We start from the raw sequence: 15,249 nt of genomic DNA on the forward strand, positions 1-15,249 counted from the left end.
AAATTTAGAATTTGGTCATGAGAAAAACTAATACCATTTTCCTTTCCAGTGAAAATTGCTTTTATTGTAGAATATATCATTGAATAGCCACAGCTTCACAACTGATTAGCAAACATGTTAGCGTTGATGCAAAAGTGTAAGGGTGATAGGCCTCTTTAACCAAGGATATATTTTTCCCATAGTGTGCACATTTAAAAAATTTGGCATGGGAGGCCTATATATTTTTCTCTTTAATAAAAAATGTACATGGGCACAATTAAATGTGATATTTTTTCCCTTAGAATATTCAAACTTTTATTATATCCCCACTGAAATTCCTACATAACACCTCACCTGAAATTTTTGGAAAAGGCTAAGAAGAAAGTGCTGTGCTGAGAAGATGTTTTATTTTAAGTTACTCTACAGGCCTTTCAAAATACTTACCCCCCCCAGTTTTCACTTACCTTTTAGTTCTTGCACTGCAGAGCTGAACTATATCTGACACTGATATGCTAGAATCTGCAGTTTTGGCCGTTTCTGGAAAGTCTTAACTGCCATTTTAAAATAAGTGTTATTTCCCTTTCTCATCACTACTACATTGTTAGTCTCTAGGAGATAATCATCTTCCTTTCACTTAATTTATAAAATCTCTCTATGTTGCTGACTCTCAGTAACAGAATGTCTGGATCATAATTGACTCATTTTGTGTTCAGATTATTACAATTACCTTCCCATCTTTTCACATCCCTATGGTGTAGGAGGCCCACTTGAGAGGTTAAAAACCAAGGTCACAATGAGTTAAGTGGCAGTGTCATAAATAACTCAATCCCAGCTATTCCTGATAACCTATTTCCTGTTCCTGTCACCAGATTACAAAACAATACTAGGGAGGAAAGACTTCTAACTTGCAGATAATGCTCTCTACATATTTACATCACCTTAAATCTGGCCATGTTTTTACAGTAGTGTTTAAGATTATAGCTATGATGGACCAGACGCAGATTTGTTATACTTAAAAACTAAGCCAATATGCAAAAATATTCATTTGTTCAACAAATACTAAATGCCTACTCTGGAAGGTACTGTATTGAGCACTTGCTAAACAGTGGTGTGTGTAAATGGATGTGGTCCTTATACTTCGCATTTCTGTGAACTACACTAACATTTGGAAGTTTAAATGGGTTTTTTTGTTAGGTGAAAAGTTGTTTTATGTTTTGAACCCAAAATACAACTACATTCTGATGATGGTAAAAACTCCAGGCTAGGATATAAAACACTCATTCTCAAGTATGAGGTAGTATATCAGAGAAAACCAGAATAGGAATATTGGATATACTGATGTGAACTTGATTCTTTCAAAGAAGTATTATGTCCTTTTATTCTAAATGTGAGACATCAAAAAATAATGTGAGTAGTACATATTACCTAATATGACACTGAAAATCTAAGCTTAATGCAGCCAGGAACTATAAAATAAACTGAACACTTTAAAGAACTCCACATAAAACCCCAAGTACTGTGTTCCAAGGAAGCACCGTTTTTCACAAGGACTTAATACTGTGTTGAGATCATTTTATTTTCCACTATCTCATGAGGGCCTTTCTGCAACTAGAAAAACATCTAAATGTGGATAGTCACCCAAAAGAAAACAATCAAGAACTTAGATGAAGTTTTTAATTCAAAGATACATCAGTACTTTTAAGAAACCAAAAATATTGACAAGCTCATGTTTGACTTTGAAAAGCAATACCGCTTTTGTGTATGGAAAGAAAAATAAAATTTTTTAAAATTTTACTTGTTGGTCCCATACTTCCTCTATCAATGTATTTGCTGCTTTTTACAAATAAAAATGTATTTTTTTAATTCCTTTGCTAAATCCTAGTCCTCTTCTATGTATTAACCTGAATAACAGATGCATATTTTAATTATTAAGGCAGATGTTAAACTTTCCTATAGATCTTGTGAGACTTCATCTTGTCATGAGGCAAACACTATTTCACAACATGTAATAATGCTTCATTTTTTTAAGGTTGAGGTAAAGAACTTGAACAACTAAATAGCAAAGCTACACAGGCAATATCTGGGTTGCCTAAGATGCTATGATTATATTCTCTGCCTTTCCATTAGGCCAGGGTGGCTACAATGGAAAATAGGAACTGGTATGAAGCCAGAAAAGAAAATGTTCTAAACCCAAATCCCAGAGCATTTAGTAGGCTTAGCATCTTCAAAGCTTTTTAAGGAAAGTACCAATTGCCCAGCTACCTCTTCACAACAAGTTCCAAAGAAAAGTTCTCTCACAAGACTCAATTCCATGATGTTACATTCACACCTTTTGCTAACCAGGGTAAAGAACTTTAGACCAATTTAAACAGTGCACACTGCACTTTTGTTAACACTGTTTTTCTCAAATTAAGTTTATGCTGGCATTTCCAGTGTCGGGAAGCACAAATACTATAAACATCTTCATTTTTGCATTACCAAGGAGTTCTTCCTCCATCTTGTTCTGAAGGATGAACAAAAGCTTGAGGTGTACGTTTCAGAAGGTAAACTGCAGCATGAAGACCACCTATGTTCACCCAGACTGTATGCACCTTCTGCCATACGTGTCCCATTCCAGATAATGCCTGTGTATATACAAAAGGCATAAAAGTAATTAGCTTCTATGACCTGCCTGCTTCTAGGCCAACCAGGAGTCTTAGTTGTGAATAAGAAACACTGAGGAAAAGCACAATCCTGCTGAAACCAATATCCCCAGTTCTACTTAAAAAAGATCATAAAGATGCCACAGGCTGAGTTTTTGAGTTACTGTACAGCACCTTGGTAAAGCATTTCTTGTCCTGAGTAAGTAGTGCAGCTCGGCCTGTCCTTGGTCTACAGACACGGCTCATCTCCCATAGGCAAGCTGGGTAAAGGTTCCAGTTTCTTTTCTTGGATCCCATCCTATAAAAGAAGGTCCCTGACTCAAACACTGTTGCAAAAAAAATAGCTAGGATTATGTGAGAAGTTATTAAAAATTCATTGCAATAAGAACATCCTGAGGTATGAAAAATAATTGCTGTTTAGAAGTCATAGCTTTGCTATTATATGTCAATGAAATGAGTGATCAGACCTAAATAAACTGCATAAAATTTTGAATTGGATTAATCAGAGAAAAAAAACTTTGACAACTTTAAATATACAAATTGCCCTCTTAATGATTATGAGCACATTATAGAAACCAAGTCAGTGAAAAAATCATTTATATTGAGAGAGAAACCAAGTTTTCCTCAACCTTTCTGTGTGAAGTGTTATAATTTAATGATGCACTATAAGTGGATGAAACCTCCTGTGATGGTCAGGATTAAAATGTAGTTAATACATTCCTGTTTTCAGAAGAAAAAATATGGATGAATCTATCATCTTGTTATAATTCGTAAAAGAAAAATTGCTCTGCTGACAGTCTGCTAAAAGGAATGAAAGATTTCTGACATACAACTCAAAATATAACAGGTTTAGAAGACATGTGGGTACTGGCATAACAAGTGAAAGTAAACCCCATTTTTAAAAAAAACTAAGTCCCACCTTTTTCCAAATGGCATGTCTGTTACAATAATGTCCACAGAGCCAGTTCTCAGTGGCAGATTGCAGATATCCCATTGAATAGCATCTATGGGCAAGCCGCAGGACAGTTTGCTGTGAGGACAAAGGAAAGGTGCTTTAACATATTCTTAAGGGAAATTTTAAAAAGTTTTTTCTGAAGACACTGATATAAAGTAAAAAATACTACTAAAATATTAATTGATATTGACTATCAATAATCAAAATTTTAAAAGTAGAATGCAGAAAGTATAAGGTTATAAATTATTGATGACCAAATCTGTAAGAATAACAAAATATTTTTAAGTTGTTAGAATCGACTTTCAAAAGATTATATCTGCTTCATTTATGATTTAAGAAAAAGGATTAAGGAGAGAAACAAGGCTGCAACACAACTGCAATAGACAATTTTGAAAACTGTTCAGAGGGTAAATTATGTAATTGATAAAATATGAAAAGGACACTGGAAACAATGCTAAAGAGGAAAAGATGAGACACATCTGAAGGATAAAGTTTGGTAAATCTATGTAGTGATAACAGGAGACCTAAAAACATAGGTAAATTTAGTAAATATAGAGGTATCTTTAAGATTAAAAAAATATGTATATTATCAATAAACAAGCAAAAAAATGTTAAACAGATGACAAGAGACAATAATAAAAACATGATTTAAATCCCATTAAGGCAACACTACTGGCTTAATAAAACACAACAGGCAATAATACACAGGTTAAGAATTAAAGGCAACTTAAAGATTATGAGCTGAAATGAAGGGTTATATTATTGATATTTGATAAAGAATTTAAGAATAAAATGCAGTGAAGGCAATCACTACATAATGAGGAAAAGGACAAATATTGAAAATAGAGCTTTACAATCAAGCACCAATAACTGCAACAAACCAAGCTGAAAATATTAAAAGCTAGGTAAGATTGATATGACAAATAGTACAGGTTGAACTGGTGAAAAGTGAAGGTGCCCGAAAGGGTCTAAAAAATTAGAAAATATTCAGAAAATAGAAAAATGATGTTTTTAAAATGTCTATCAGGTTTCAAAAACAAGCCTGGTCATGTACTAACTCTCAAGAAAATCTCATGTGAAATAAAATATACCATAAAAATTCATAATAAAATATAAATTATCAAAAATAAACTATCCTTGCTACTCAAGGTTGGGCCACAGACCAGCGGCATCAACATCACCCAGCTTGCTAGGACATACAGACTCCTAGGTCCCACTCTAAACCTCATGAATCAGAATCTGTATATTAACAGGATCCCAGGTGATTCATAGGCACATAAAAGGTTGAAAAGCACTATCCTAAACAACTGATCAGAGAGCCAAGTATACAACTAAGAATGCAGAAAGTAACTAAAGTAGAGAACTATCAAAATCTATAGAATATGGTCAACAGGAGTATTTTACATAAAAGCTCTAATAAGCCTGGCTGGCCTAGCTCAGTGGATTGAGCGTGGGCTGCGAACCAAAGCATCGCAGGTTCAATTCCCAGTCAGGGCACATGCCTCGGTTGCAGGCCATGACCCCCGGAAACCACGCATTGATGTTTCTCTCTCTCTATCTCCCTCCCTTCCCTCTCTAAAAATAAAAATAAATTTAAAAAAAGCTCTAATAAAACTTTTATCATTAAAAGGAAATTTATAGCATATAACTAAAGATTTTAGATAAACTTTAAAACCTCAATAGGACCCTGGCTGGCGTAGCTCAGTGGATTGAGCGCGGGCTGGGAACCAAAGTGTCCCAGGTTCGATTCCCAGCCAGGGTACATTCCTGGGTTGCAGGCCAGAACCCCTAGCAACTGCACATTGATGTTTCTCTCTCTCTCTCCCTCCCTTCCCTCTCTAAAAATAAATAAGTAAATAAATCTTAAAAAAAAAAAAAACCTCAATAGGCGATAGGAATAAAAACAAAAGGCATGGAGCATAAAACCACAGAGCAAGTAGTATATGAAAATAATACAAAGTGCTGGCAATTCTAATCAAAAGGGGAAAAAACCAAATTAGCAAGGAAAAGAGGATAACCAATATACAGACATAGGCCCTGGTTGGGTAGGTCATTTGGTAAGAGCATCATCACTATACACCAAGGTTGCAGGTTAGATACCCTAGTGAGGGCACATATAAGAATCTACCAGTGAATGCATAAATAAGTGGAAAAACAAAAATCAGCGTTTCTCTCCTTTCCTCTAAAATCAGTAATACACACACACACACACACATGGACATAAAATAGTAACAAGTATACCATGTGTAACTAGTAAATGAGTATTTGCATAAAATGAATATATATTTTTAAAAACATACAAATATAAACCTAACACAAAGGGTTACGAAGGCAGGTGTTTTTAATTCTGTTAAGGCCAATCATGAGATATAATGACTTCCTGGGCTACATACTCAGGATGTGAAGCAGTTGTAAAACCTGACAGATCTGCTGATGACTACCTACTCCTGCTGCTTTATAAGAAAATGAAGGACACCGGCATTGGAAACCAGAGAAACAATTTTACGATGAGGCCTCTGGTAAGAAGTTGCAGACTAAGTGACATTTCAACCAATTCTTCCCAGAGACAGCTGAGACTTTGATAGAATGGTGAAAGGCTGGCCCAGATGGTATCCTCAAATGTAATTGTTGTAGTGGGCTAAGGCTTAATACTATAACATATATCTCAGATGAAAAACAAAATTTCCCAGAGGCTAATGGAACTCCAATGCACAGATATTAAAAAGATACATTTAAAAGACTTGGAATATTTTTCTTGGAGAAGAGAGGATTTGGAGGGGTGAGGATGGAGGAAGGGGGAGTTTTGGTAGCCCTTTAAATAACTGATGTCAATCATCGTGTGACACAGAGATAAAATTTTTTCATGGACCCAGGTGGGAGGAGAAAAAAAAAATCTGTAGGAAGTTCAGGGAGAGTTTCAGTTCACTAAGAGATACGACTAGCTGTGCAAAGAGGGAATCAAAGAGATGAGTCATTAGAAGTGTTTACACATGCTCGAAAGACAATGGTTAGGATCTCTTAGGATACTTAGGAACCATGGGATGGATGGCTTTCAGGTCTCTCACAACTCAGATTTATTTTTTATTTATTTTTAAAAAAATATTGTATTTATTTATTTTTAGAGAGAAGGGAAGAGAGGGAGAAAGAGAGGGAGAGAAACATCAATGTGTGAGAGATACACTGATCGGTTGCCTCTCGCACACCCCTAAGTGGGGCTTTGGCCTGCAGCCCAGGCATGTGCCCTGACGGAATCAAACAGGTGACCTTTTGGTTCACAGGCCAGCCCCTATAATCTACTGAGCCACTCCAGCCAGGGCGCAACTCAGATTTTTTAAAGTGCCAATTAATAAAGGAAAGGCTATTATAATAAACTATAGTATTTCTATAGAATGGGATATTATGTAGTTATTAAAAATAGACTATATAATATTCTTCCACTATGTGGGGTAAAAAAGAAAAAGGAAGACAGAAATAAAAATAGTTGCATTAGGGTGGTGAAATTACAGTTAAAAATATTTTAAAACTACAAATCATTTTCAGTCTTTAAAAATTTAAATGGAGTCTTGACATGTTCATTTTGGTTAAATGATGTCACAGTGCACTGTGGATATTAATCATAAAGTCAGTGTCTAAGTCTAAGAGATGCTACAAAAACTTCAAAAATCTTACCCTTTAGTTTGGCTCTTGGTCAGTAAAGATGAGATGTTATTTGCTGCTCTATTCACAGCCAACGGATTATTATCACCAGCAATATGAAAACAATTAGCCCACTCAGTAGCCCCCTAAAAGACAAGAGTATATATTGAAACAAAAGTAGCAAACTGTAAAGACATGATTAAAAAAATCACTTCAATCGATTATTAGTAAGCAAGACATCAAATCCAACAGTCCAACACTTTTCTAAAGTGGCAAGACACTACATGTTGTCAACTTTGCTGTTCCCCCTGCTTGAAATGCCTTCCTGTTCTTTCTCTGCTTGCTGAACTCCTACTCATCTTTCAAGACCTAGCTAGCTCTGTGACATGAACCCCAGCTCTCCAAGCTGCCTCATTTGCCCCTCCCTAAAGTACTTTGTATATCTGTCACTGCACTTTTTCTTTTCAATTATTTCTACAACTGTGTGACTCTTAATGAATCTGGGAACTCGGGTCTGGTATTTTTATTCAATCTCTCACCCCACAGTACCTGGCACATAATACATATTACAGACCTTAAATGAAAATATAGTTTGAAAACACAACCAAGTTGGTGGGCTCTCTAGGGAGCACATCCATGCCTTCCGTCCCTCAGGGTGCATCTTTACTTTTCTCTCCTAAACTCTAAGAGTCCTGAGAGACTTGCAACCAGGAGAGCAATGGGAAGTGGCAGCTTGTCCTGGGCTTATGCCCTGAACCTGTCTCCAAGGCTCCCATTTCTCTGACTTATCAATGAGCTAACAGCAGCCCCATTGTGGCTCAATTCTTTCTATAATGTTTCTAGGGAGCTAAAGCAGAGTACCGCCTAAGCTCTCTCCTGTTGCTTCTTCCACCCTAACCCCTTCTTTATTTCACTGTCCTTGGAGCTTTAATAACCATATTCTGAAAACAAAGGAGAATAAGAAAAAACAACCAAATCAAAATGACCAACCTATATATCTTTTTGTGATTATGGGATTTTACATAATCTGATATATTGGAATATTTGAGAATTTCAAAATAAAATATAATCTCCATTGTATAGGCTTTTAAATAACTACCATAACCCTGAAAGTGTTTTGTAAGTTTAAGTGAAAAACATGTCAACAGAATATAAATACCAAGATGTTATATATCATTTGTGGAATGAAGTGACATACTAAGTTAGGCCTGAACAATGTTGTATGCAAATTAACAGGTTTCTGACATGAAGGCAGAGAAAGTTCTGTACTCTGTTCAGGGATGAGTGACAAACACCTCTTCCTTTGTAAACAGTAACATACCCTCATCCATGAACACAGTGCTTCACAGCTTTTTCTTTTGCCTAGGCACTCGACGGTGAGGTAGAAGGAAGGGTGATGTACAGGTGATATGGAGGAGTCCTAGAGAGTTTGATGAAAGCCTCTCATGTGACTCTACTTCCCCAACATTCCTTTTTTTTCCTTCAAAACCATTTAGCTTTTCAGTCTCTAAAATTAGAGATGGGTTTTGTAATAAGTCCAAGTTTTAAGGGGAGTATGGTAAGTCAAGTATTTTATACTTTGGTGAACAAATCTATATATATACCTTGTCAATTCCACTGATAATTTCATTCATTTTAATCAAATATCAGCTTAAGTCTTTTTATATTTACATCCTCATGTCTACGCTTACATGGAAATGCCTCAAAGTTTTTCTTTTTATCTTTTATTTGATGGGGTAGGGGCCTTCTCTGGACTTTTAGTTCTGTTGTATATTGTTTGACATGTAGTGACCTTCCCTGCTATTTCATTAATAGTTTAAGGCTAAAGAAAAACATCATAGTTTGCCCCTGGCTGGTGTAGCTCAGTGGATTGAGCGCGGGCTGCAAACCAAAGTGTCGCAGGTTCAATTCCCAGTCAGGGTACATGCCTGGGTTGCAGGCCATGACCCCCAGAAACCGCACATTGATGTTTCTCTCTCTCTTTCTCTTTCTCCCTCCCTTCCCTCTCTAAAAATAAATAAAATCTTTAAAAACAAAACAAAACATCATAGTTTAAGGCTAAAGAAAAACACTCTGCTTTCTTCCCAGAATTATTCTTGATAACAACTGTGTTTTTACTGTCAGTTTCTTTAGCCAGTGTAAAGTTCTCTGACAGGAGCAGAAAGCAGCAGTTGCCTAGACTACTATAATTCCCTTTGGGACTTATTTAATATTTAAAAAATTCTTTTAAAGATTTTATTTATTTATTTTTAGAGAAGAAAAGAGGTAGAAAGAGAGAGAAAGAGGGAGAGAGAGAGACATCAATGTGTGGTTACTGGGGGCCGTGGCCTGCAACCTAGACATGTGCCCTGACTGGGAATCGAACCTGCGATGCTTTGGTTAGCAGCCCGTGATCAATCCACTGAGCTATGCCAGTCAGGGCCTAAAAAATTTTTAAGATTTTATTTATTTTTAGAAAGAGGAAAGGAGGGGAGGAGGAGAGGAAGAGAAACATCGATGTGTGAGGGAAACATGGACAGGTTGCCACTCACACACCCCCTCCTGGGGGTGTGGCCCACAATCCAGGCGTGTGTCCCAACCAGGAATAAAACCAGACCTTTCAGTTTGCAGGATGACCCCCAACTCACTGAGCCACACCAGTCAGGACTCCTTCTGAGATTTTAACTCCCAGATGACAGATGTCATTTTCTAATTGCACTCTGGATTATTTTTCCCTTTGTAAGTTGTTTCGGACTTGCTTATCTATCCAGTTTCTGCCCACTCAAAGAATCTGTGGCAGTGATTTTCCACCTTTCTCACAGCACACATAAATTAATTTGTAAAATTCTGTGGCACACCAAAAACTATACCTTTTTGCCAATCTGACAAAAATAGGTATAATTTTGATTGATTTATAAAAAGTAATAATAATAGTAATTACCTACCCTTTTTGCTCCAAAGTGACTTAAAAAAAAACCAAGTGCCTAGCCCTGGCCAGGTAGCTACCTGTTAGTTAGTTAGAGCATTTTCCTGATGCCCCAAAGTTGTAGGTTTGATCCCCCAGTCAGGGCGCATACAAGAATCAACTAATGAATGCATAAATAAGTGGAACAACAAATTGATATGTCTCCCTTCCTCTCTCTTTCTAAAATCAATAAATAAAAATTATGTAGCTCAGTGGATTGAGTGCAGGCCTGTGAACCAAAGCATCACCGGTTTGATTCCCAGTCAGGGCACATGCCTGGGTTGCAGGCCATATTCCCAGTATGGGGTGTGCGAGAGGCAACCACACATTGATGTTTCACTCCCTCTCTTTCTCCCTCCCTTCCTCATCTCTCTAAAATAAATAAATAAAATCTTAAAAAAAAAAAAACCCACCTCAGGTACATACTTGTATATATGGATTTCTGGTACCAAGAATTAACAAATCAGATACAACCTTGTTACACGAGGTGACCAATAAGATGCAACTCTTATATAACCTATATATTTGTGGTTCAAGACAGGGCATTCACACCAGACAGCTATTATTGTGTTGATTGTTGTAATTTTTAAAATTTGATAATCTAAGGGAAAAAGAGGTCAGTGCCCCAACTAAATAATTAGGTACTATATGTTTTAAAAATTCTTGCACCACATCGGTTGAAAATCGCTGATCTATGGTATCTCTTGTTGGTTTTAGTGTACTATATGTAACAACTTACCATGTTTCACAAATTTAAGCAATTTTACTGAAAGTGCCCTCTTCTAAATTATTTATAAAAGTATAGATAATATGGATTCAAGGAAACTCTCGTTAGATGTTCTCCACTTAGAAAATGCCTTTCCATTCCTTGCTTTGCTTTAGGCAATTTTTGAGTCCTCTCAATGTCACAGTAATTTTAAAAAGTACTTAAGAACATTTGATGTAGTCACATTTTATTTTTCTTTTGTTTCCCTTGCCAGAGGAGATATATCAGATAAAATATTGCTATGGGCAATGTTTGAGATTTTACTGCTTATGTTTTATTCTATAATTTTTATGGTTTTGGGTCTAACAGTTGTCTTTTTTAAAAAAGACTTTATTTATTTTTAGGAGAATAAAGGAGAGGGGAAGGGAAGAAGAGAGGGAGAGAAACATCTATGTGTGGTTGCCTCTCTCATGCCCCCTACTGGGGACCTGGCCTGCAACTCAGGCATATGCCCTGACTGGGAATTAAACTGGAGACCCTTTGGTTTACAGGCCTGTGCTCAATCCACTGACTGAGCCTACACCAGCCAGGGCTAATAGTTAAGTCTTTAACCCATTTTGAATTTATTCTTGTGTATGATGTAAAAAGGTGGTCTAGTTTCATTTTTCTGCACCTATCTGTCCAATTTTCCCAACACCATTTATTGAATAAACTATCTTTAGCCCATTGTATATGCTTGCTTCCTCTGTCAAATATTAATTGGCTATAAAGGTGTGGGTTTATTTCTGTGCTCTCTTATTCTGTTCCATTGATCTATGTGTCTGTTTTTATGTCTGTACCATGCTGTTTTGATTACTATGGCCTTATAGTATAATTTGATGTTAGGTAGTATGATTCCTCCAACTTTGTTCTTTTTTTTCAGGATTGCTGTTGCTAGGCAGGGCTTTTTGTGGTTCCATGTAAATTTTTGAAATATTTGTTCTAGTACTATGAAATACATCACTGGAATCTTGATAGGAATTGTGTTGAATCTATAGGTTGCTTACATAAAACTAAAAAGCTTCTACAAAGCAAAGGAAACCATCAACAAAATGAAAAGACAACTGATGGACTGGGAGAACATATTCACTGATACATCTCATACGGGGTTAATATCCAAAATTTATTGCCCTGGCTGGTGTAGCTCAGTGGACTGAGTGTTGGCTGTGAACCAAAAGGTCGCCGGTTCAATTCCCAGTCTAGGGCACATGCCTGGGTTGCAGGCCAGGTCCTCAGTGGGGGCCACATGAGAGGCAACCACACATTGATGTTTCTCTCCCTTTCTTTCTCCCTCCCTTCCTCTCTCTCTAAAAAAATAATTAAAATCTTTAAAAAAAATTTATGAAGAACTTATAAAACTCATCACCAAAAAGACAATCTAATTAAAAAATGGGCAAAGGACTTGAACAGACACTTCTCCAAGGAGGACATACAGAGGATACAGAAACATATGAAAAGATGCTCAGTATCGCTAGCTATCAGAGAGATGCAAATTAAAACCACAATGAGATACCACTTTACACCAGTCAGAATGGCCATAATAAATAAAGCAACAAACAACAAGTGTTGGAGAGGTTGTGGTGAAAAGGGGACCCTAGTACACTGTTGGTGGGATTGCAGACTGGTACAACCACTATGGAAAACAGTATGGAATTTTCTCAGAAAACTAAAAATGGATATGCCTTTTGACCCAGCAATTCCACTGCTAGGATTATATCCTAAGAACCCTAAAACACCAATCCAAAAGAACCTATGCACCCCAGTGTTCATAGCAGCACAATTTACAATAGCCAAGTGTTGGAAGCAACCTAGATGCCCATCAGTAAACGAATGGATCAGAAAACTATGGTACATTTACACAATGGAATTCTATGCTGCAGAAAGAAAGAAGGAGCTGCTACCCTGTGCAACAGCATGGATGGAGCTGGAAAGCATTATGCTAAGCTAAATAAGCCAGGCAGTGAAAGACAAATACCATATGATCTCACCTTTAACAGAAACCTAAACAACAAAACAAACAAACAAGCAAAATATAACCAAAGACACTGAAATAAAGAACAGACTGACAGAGTTCAGAGGGCAGAGGAGAGGGAATTTCAGGGGAAAAGGGGAAGGGTTTACAGGAACAAGTATAAAGGACACATGGATAAAAACTAGGGGCGGGTGCAATTGGGAGGGAGGAGGGGAGGGCTGGGTCGGTGGGTTGGGGTGGGAGTAAAAGACAGAAAATTGTACTGCAACAATGAAAATAAAATGGGCAAAGGTTCTGATTAGACACTTCTCCAAAGAGGACATACAGATGGCCAATAGACTTACGAAAAGATACTCCATATCACTAATCATCAGAGAAATGCAACTTAAAACTGTAGTGAGATATCACCTTACTCCTGTCAGAATGGCTATCATCATCAAGTCAACAAACAACAAGTGCTGGCGAGAATGTGGAGAAAGGGGAACCCTTTTGCACTGTTGGTGGGAAAGTAGACTAATGCAGCCACTGTGGAAAGCAATATGGAGACACCTCAAAAAATTAAAAATGGATCTGCCTTTTGATCCAGCAATCCCACTCCTGAGAATATACCCGAAGAAACCCAAAACACTAATTTGAAAGAACATAAGCATCCCTATGTCTGAGCAATGTTATTTACAATTGCCGAGATATGGAAGCAGCCCAAGTGTGTCCATCAGTAGATGGGTAGATAAAACAACTATGGGACATTTACACAATGGAACATTACTTGGCGTTAAAAATGAAGAAAATGTTACCCTCTGTGACAGCATGGATGGACCTGGAGAACAACATTATGCTAAGTGAAATAAGCCAGTCAGAGAAAGACAAATACCACATGGTTTCACTCATATGTGGAATCTAATGACCAAACTGAACTAACAAGCAAAATAGAGACAGACTCGTAGGAAACAGGCTGGCAGTTATGCAATGGATGGGTTAAGGGGGTGGAGGGATCAAGCAAAAAGGGAAAAATACTCATGGACATGGACAACAGTGTGGTGATTGTGTGTGTGTGGCGGGGGGGGGGGTATAATGGGGCTAAATGGTAATGGAAAAAATACATGAAAATTTAAAAAATTGGAGATTAAAAAATAAAAACTACTTACAAACTTTTGGTATATAACCTTTTAAGACTTCTTGAAAAAACTAAATGTTGTCCATAGGCTTCCCCTTTTTACAACTAGACTTACACCAAGAACTAAATAGATTAAGAAACATAATGACTTTATAAAGATGAAATGCCTTCCTCCAGTTCATGCTTGTGCCTTCAATTATGTTTTCCATTCAAATCTACTTGCTTGTCCATCATAGAAAAGGGACTCACCAGTTTGTAATTCTCAGCCTTCTATGTAATCCACTGAATAAATATAATTTACAATCTATCAAGTTCTTGGCTTTTGTAATAAGTGGTTACATCCTGGACACAAACAGTTCCAAATTTACCAGAGTAATTCCTTCAAAACTTTGGTCCATTGACCCAATCTTGGTGTTTCATTATGTCTAATGTACCTATTAATTCTAGGACATTCTGGATGTAACATCTGCTTATTAAAAGCTAAAGAAAAGTTATTACCTCTATTGGTATTGCCCCTGTTCCACACATTGGATCAACTATTATATCAGTAGGTTGAGGTGCACAGAGCCTAGAGAAAAGAAAACAGCCTATGTAAAGAGATTTCAACGAATAGCTCGGGCTCCCACGGTGACTATTTCTGAAGCTGTAAGATCAAGGACCTGCTATATTAGCATGAAGAATCACCAATCAATACTCATTTTAAAAATCAATTTGTAATTACATGTTGACTCTATATCCTAGCAGTTAAAAATAAAAGCATTACTTATAATTAAAAGTACCCTTTTATTATTGTATAAAATCCCATTTCATTCCAGATGGACTTTAGCTTCTAGATCTTTTAATATACATGCATGCCTTTAGAAAATACATTTTTAATTTTTCATATAAACATGTGTTACATTAAAAAAACTTCAAACATATTTCAAGTAGAACATGTATTAATATAAGTTGACTGGCAATTAGATATTCAGTATTCCCTTCCTTATGAATTTTAAAGATAGTAACCTTGCTGTAAAAATATTTGCTTTACTGTAAGTACTTAGTATAGTAATTCCTCACTTAAGCAAAATGACATATAATGGAACCAATTTTACCAGAGGCTAATGGATATAAACAAGAGTTAAATTCTTACAGCATCTCCAATATCTCATCAGTGCTACAAGAAACAATGTCATTGGAAGACCTGCTGTATTTGCCAGGTGTGGATTTAACTCTTTGCATGCATCATCTCATTTAACCCTATGAGGTAGGTCACTATTATT

General features: G+C 36.6%; 1 protein-coding gene across 1 annotated transcript in view; it reads right to left on the bottom strand.

Annotated features, from left to right (window-relative positions):
- Positions 1–229: 229 nt before the first annotated feature.
- The window catches only part of THUMPD3 (THUMP domain containing 3), a 28,491-nt gene continuing 13,471 nt past the window's right edge, over positions 230–15,249 (bottom strand). Inside the window, exons 6-10 of the mRNA XM_028518162.2 lie at positions 14,486–14,555; positions 7,246–7,358; positions 3,541–3,651; positions 2,796–2,919; positions 230–2,603 (exon numbers count right to left, since the gene is read on the bottom strand). Coding sequence (XP_028373963.1) covers positions 2,454–2,603; positions 2,796–2,919; positions 3,541–3,651; positions 7,246–7,358; positions 14,486–14,555 — 568 coding nt within the window. The 3' untranslated portion in view covers positions 230–2,453. The remainder of the gene's footprint in view (positions 2,604–2,795; positions 2,920–3,540; positions 3,652–7,245; positions 7,359–14,485; positions 14,556–15,249) is intronic.

This window comes from Phyllostomus discolor, chromosome 7 (assembly GCF_004126475.2).
Source record: "Phyllostomus discolor isolate MPI-MPIP mPhyDis1 chromosome 7, mPhyDis1.pri.v3, whole genome shotgun sequence".
NCBI classification, from domain to species: domain Eukaryota; kingdom Metazoa; phylum Chordata; class Mammalia; order Chiroptera; family Phyllostomidae; genus Phyllostomus; species Phyllostomus discolor.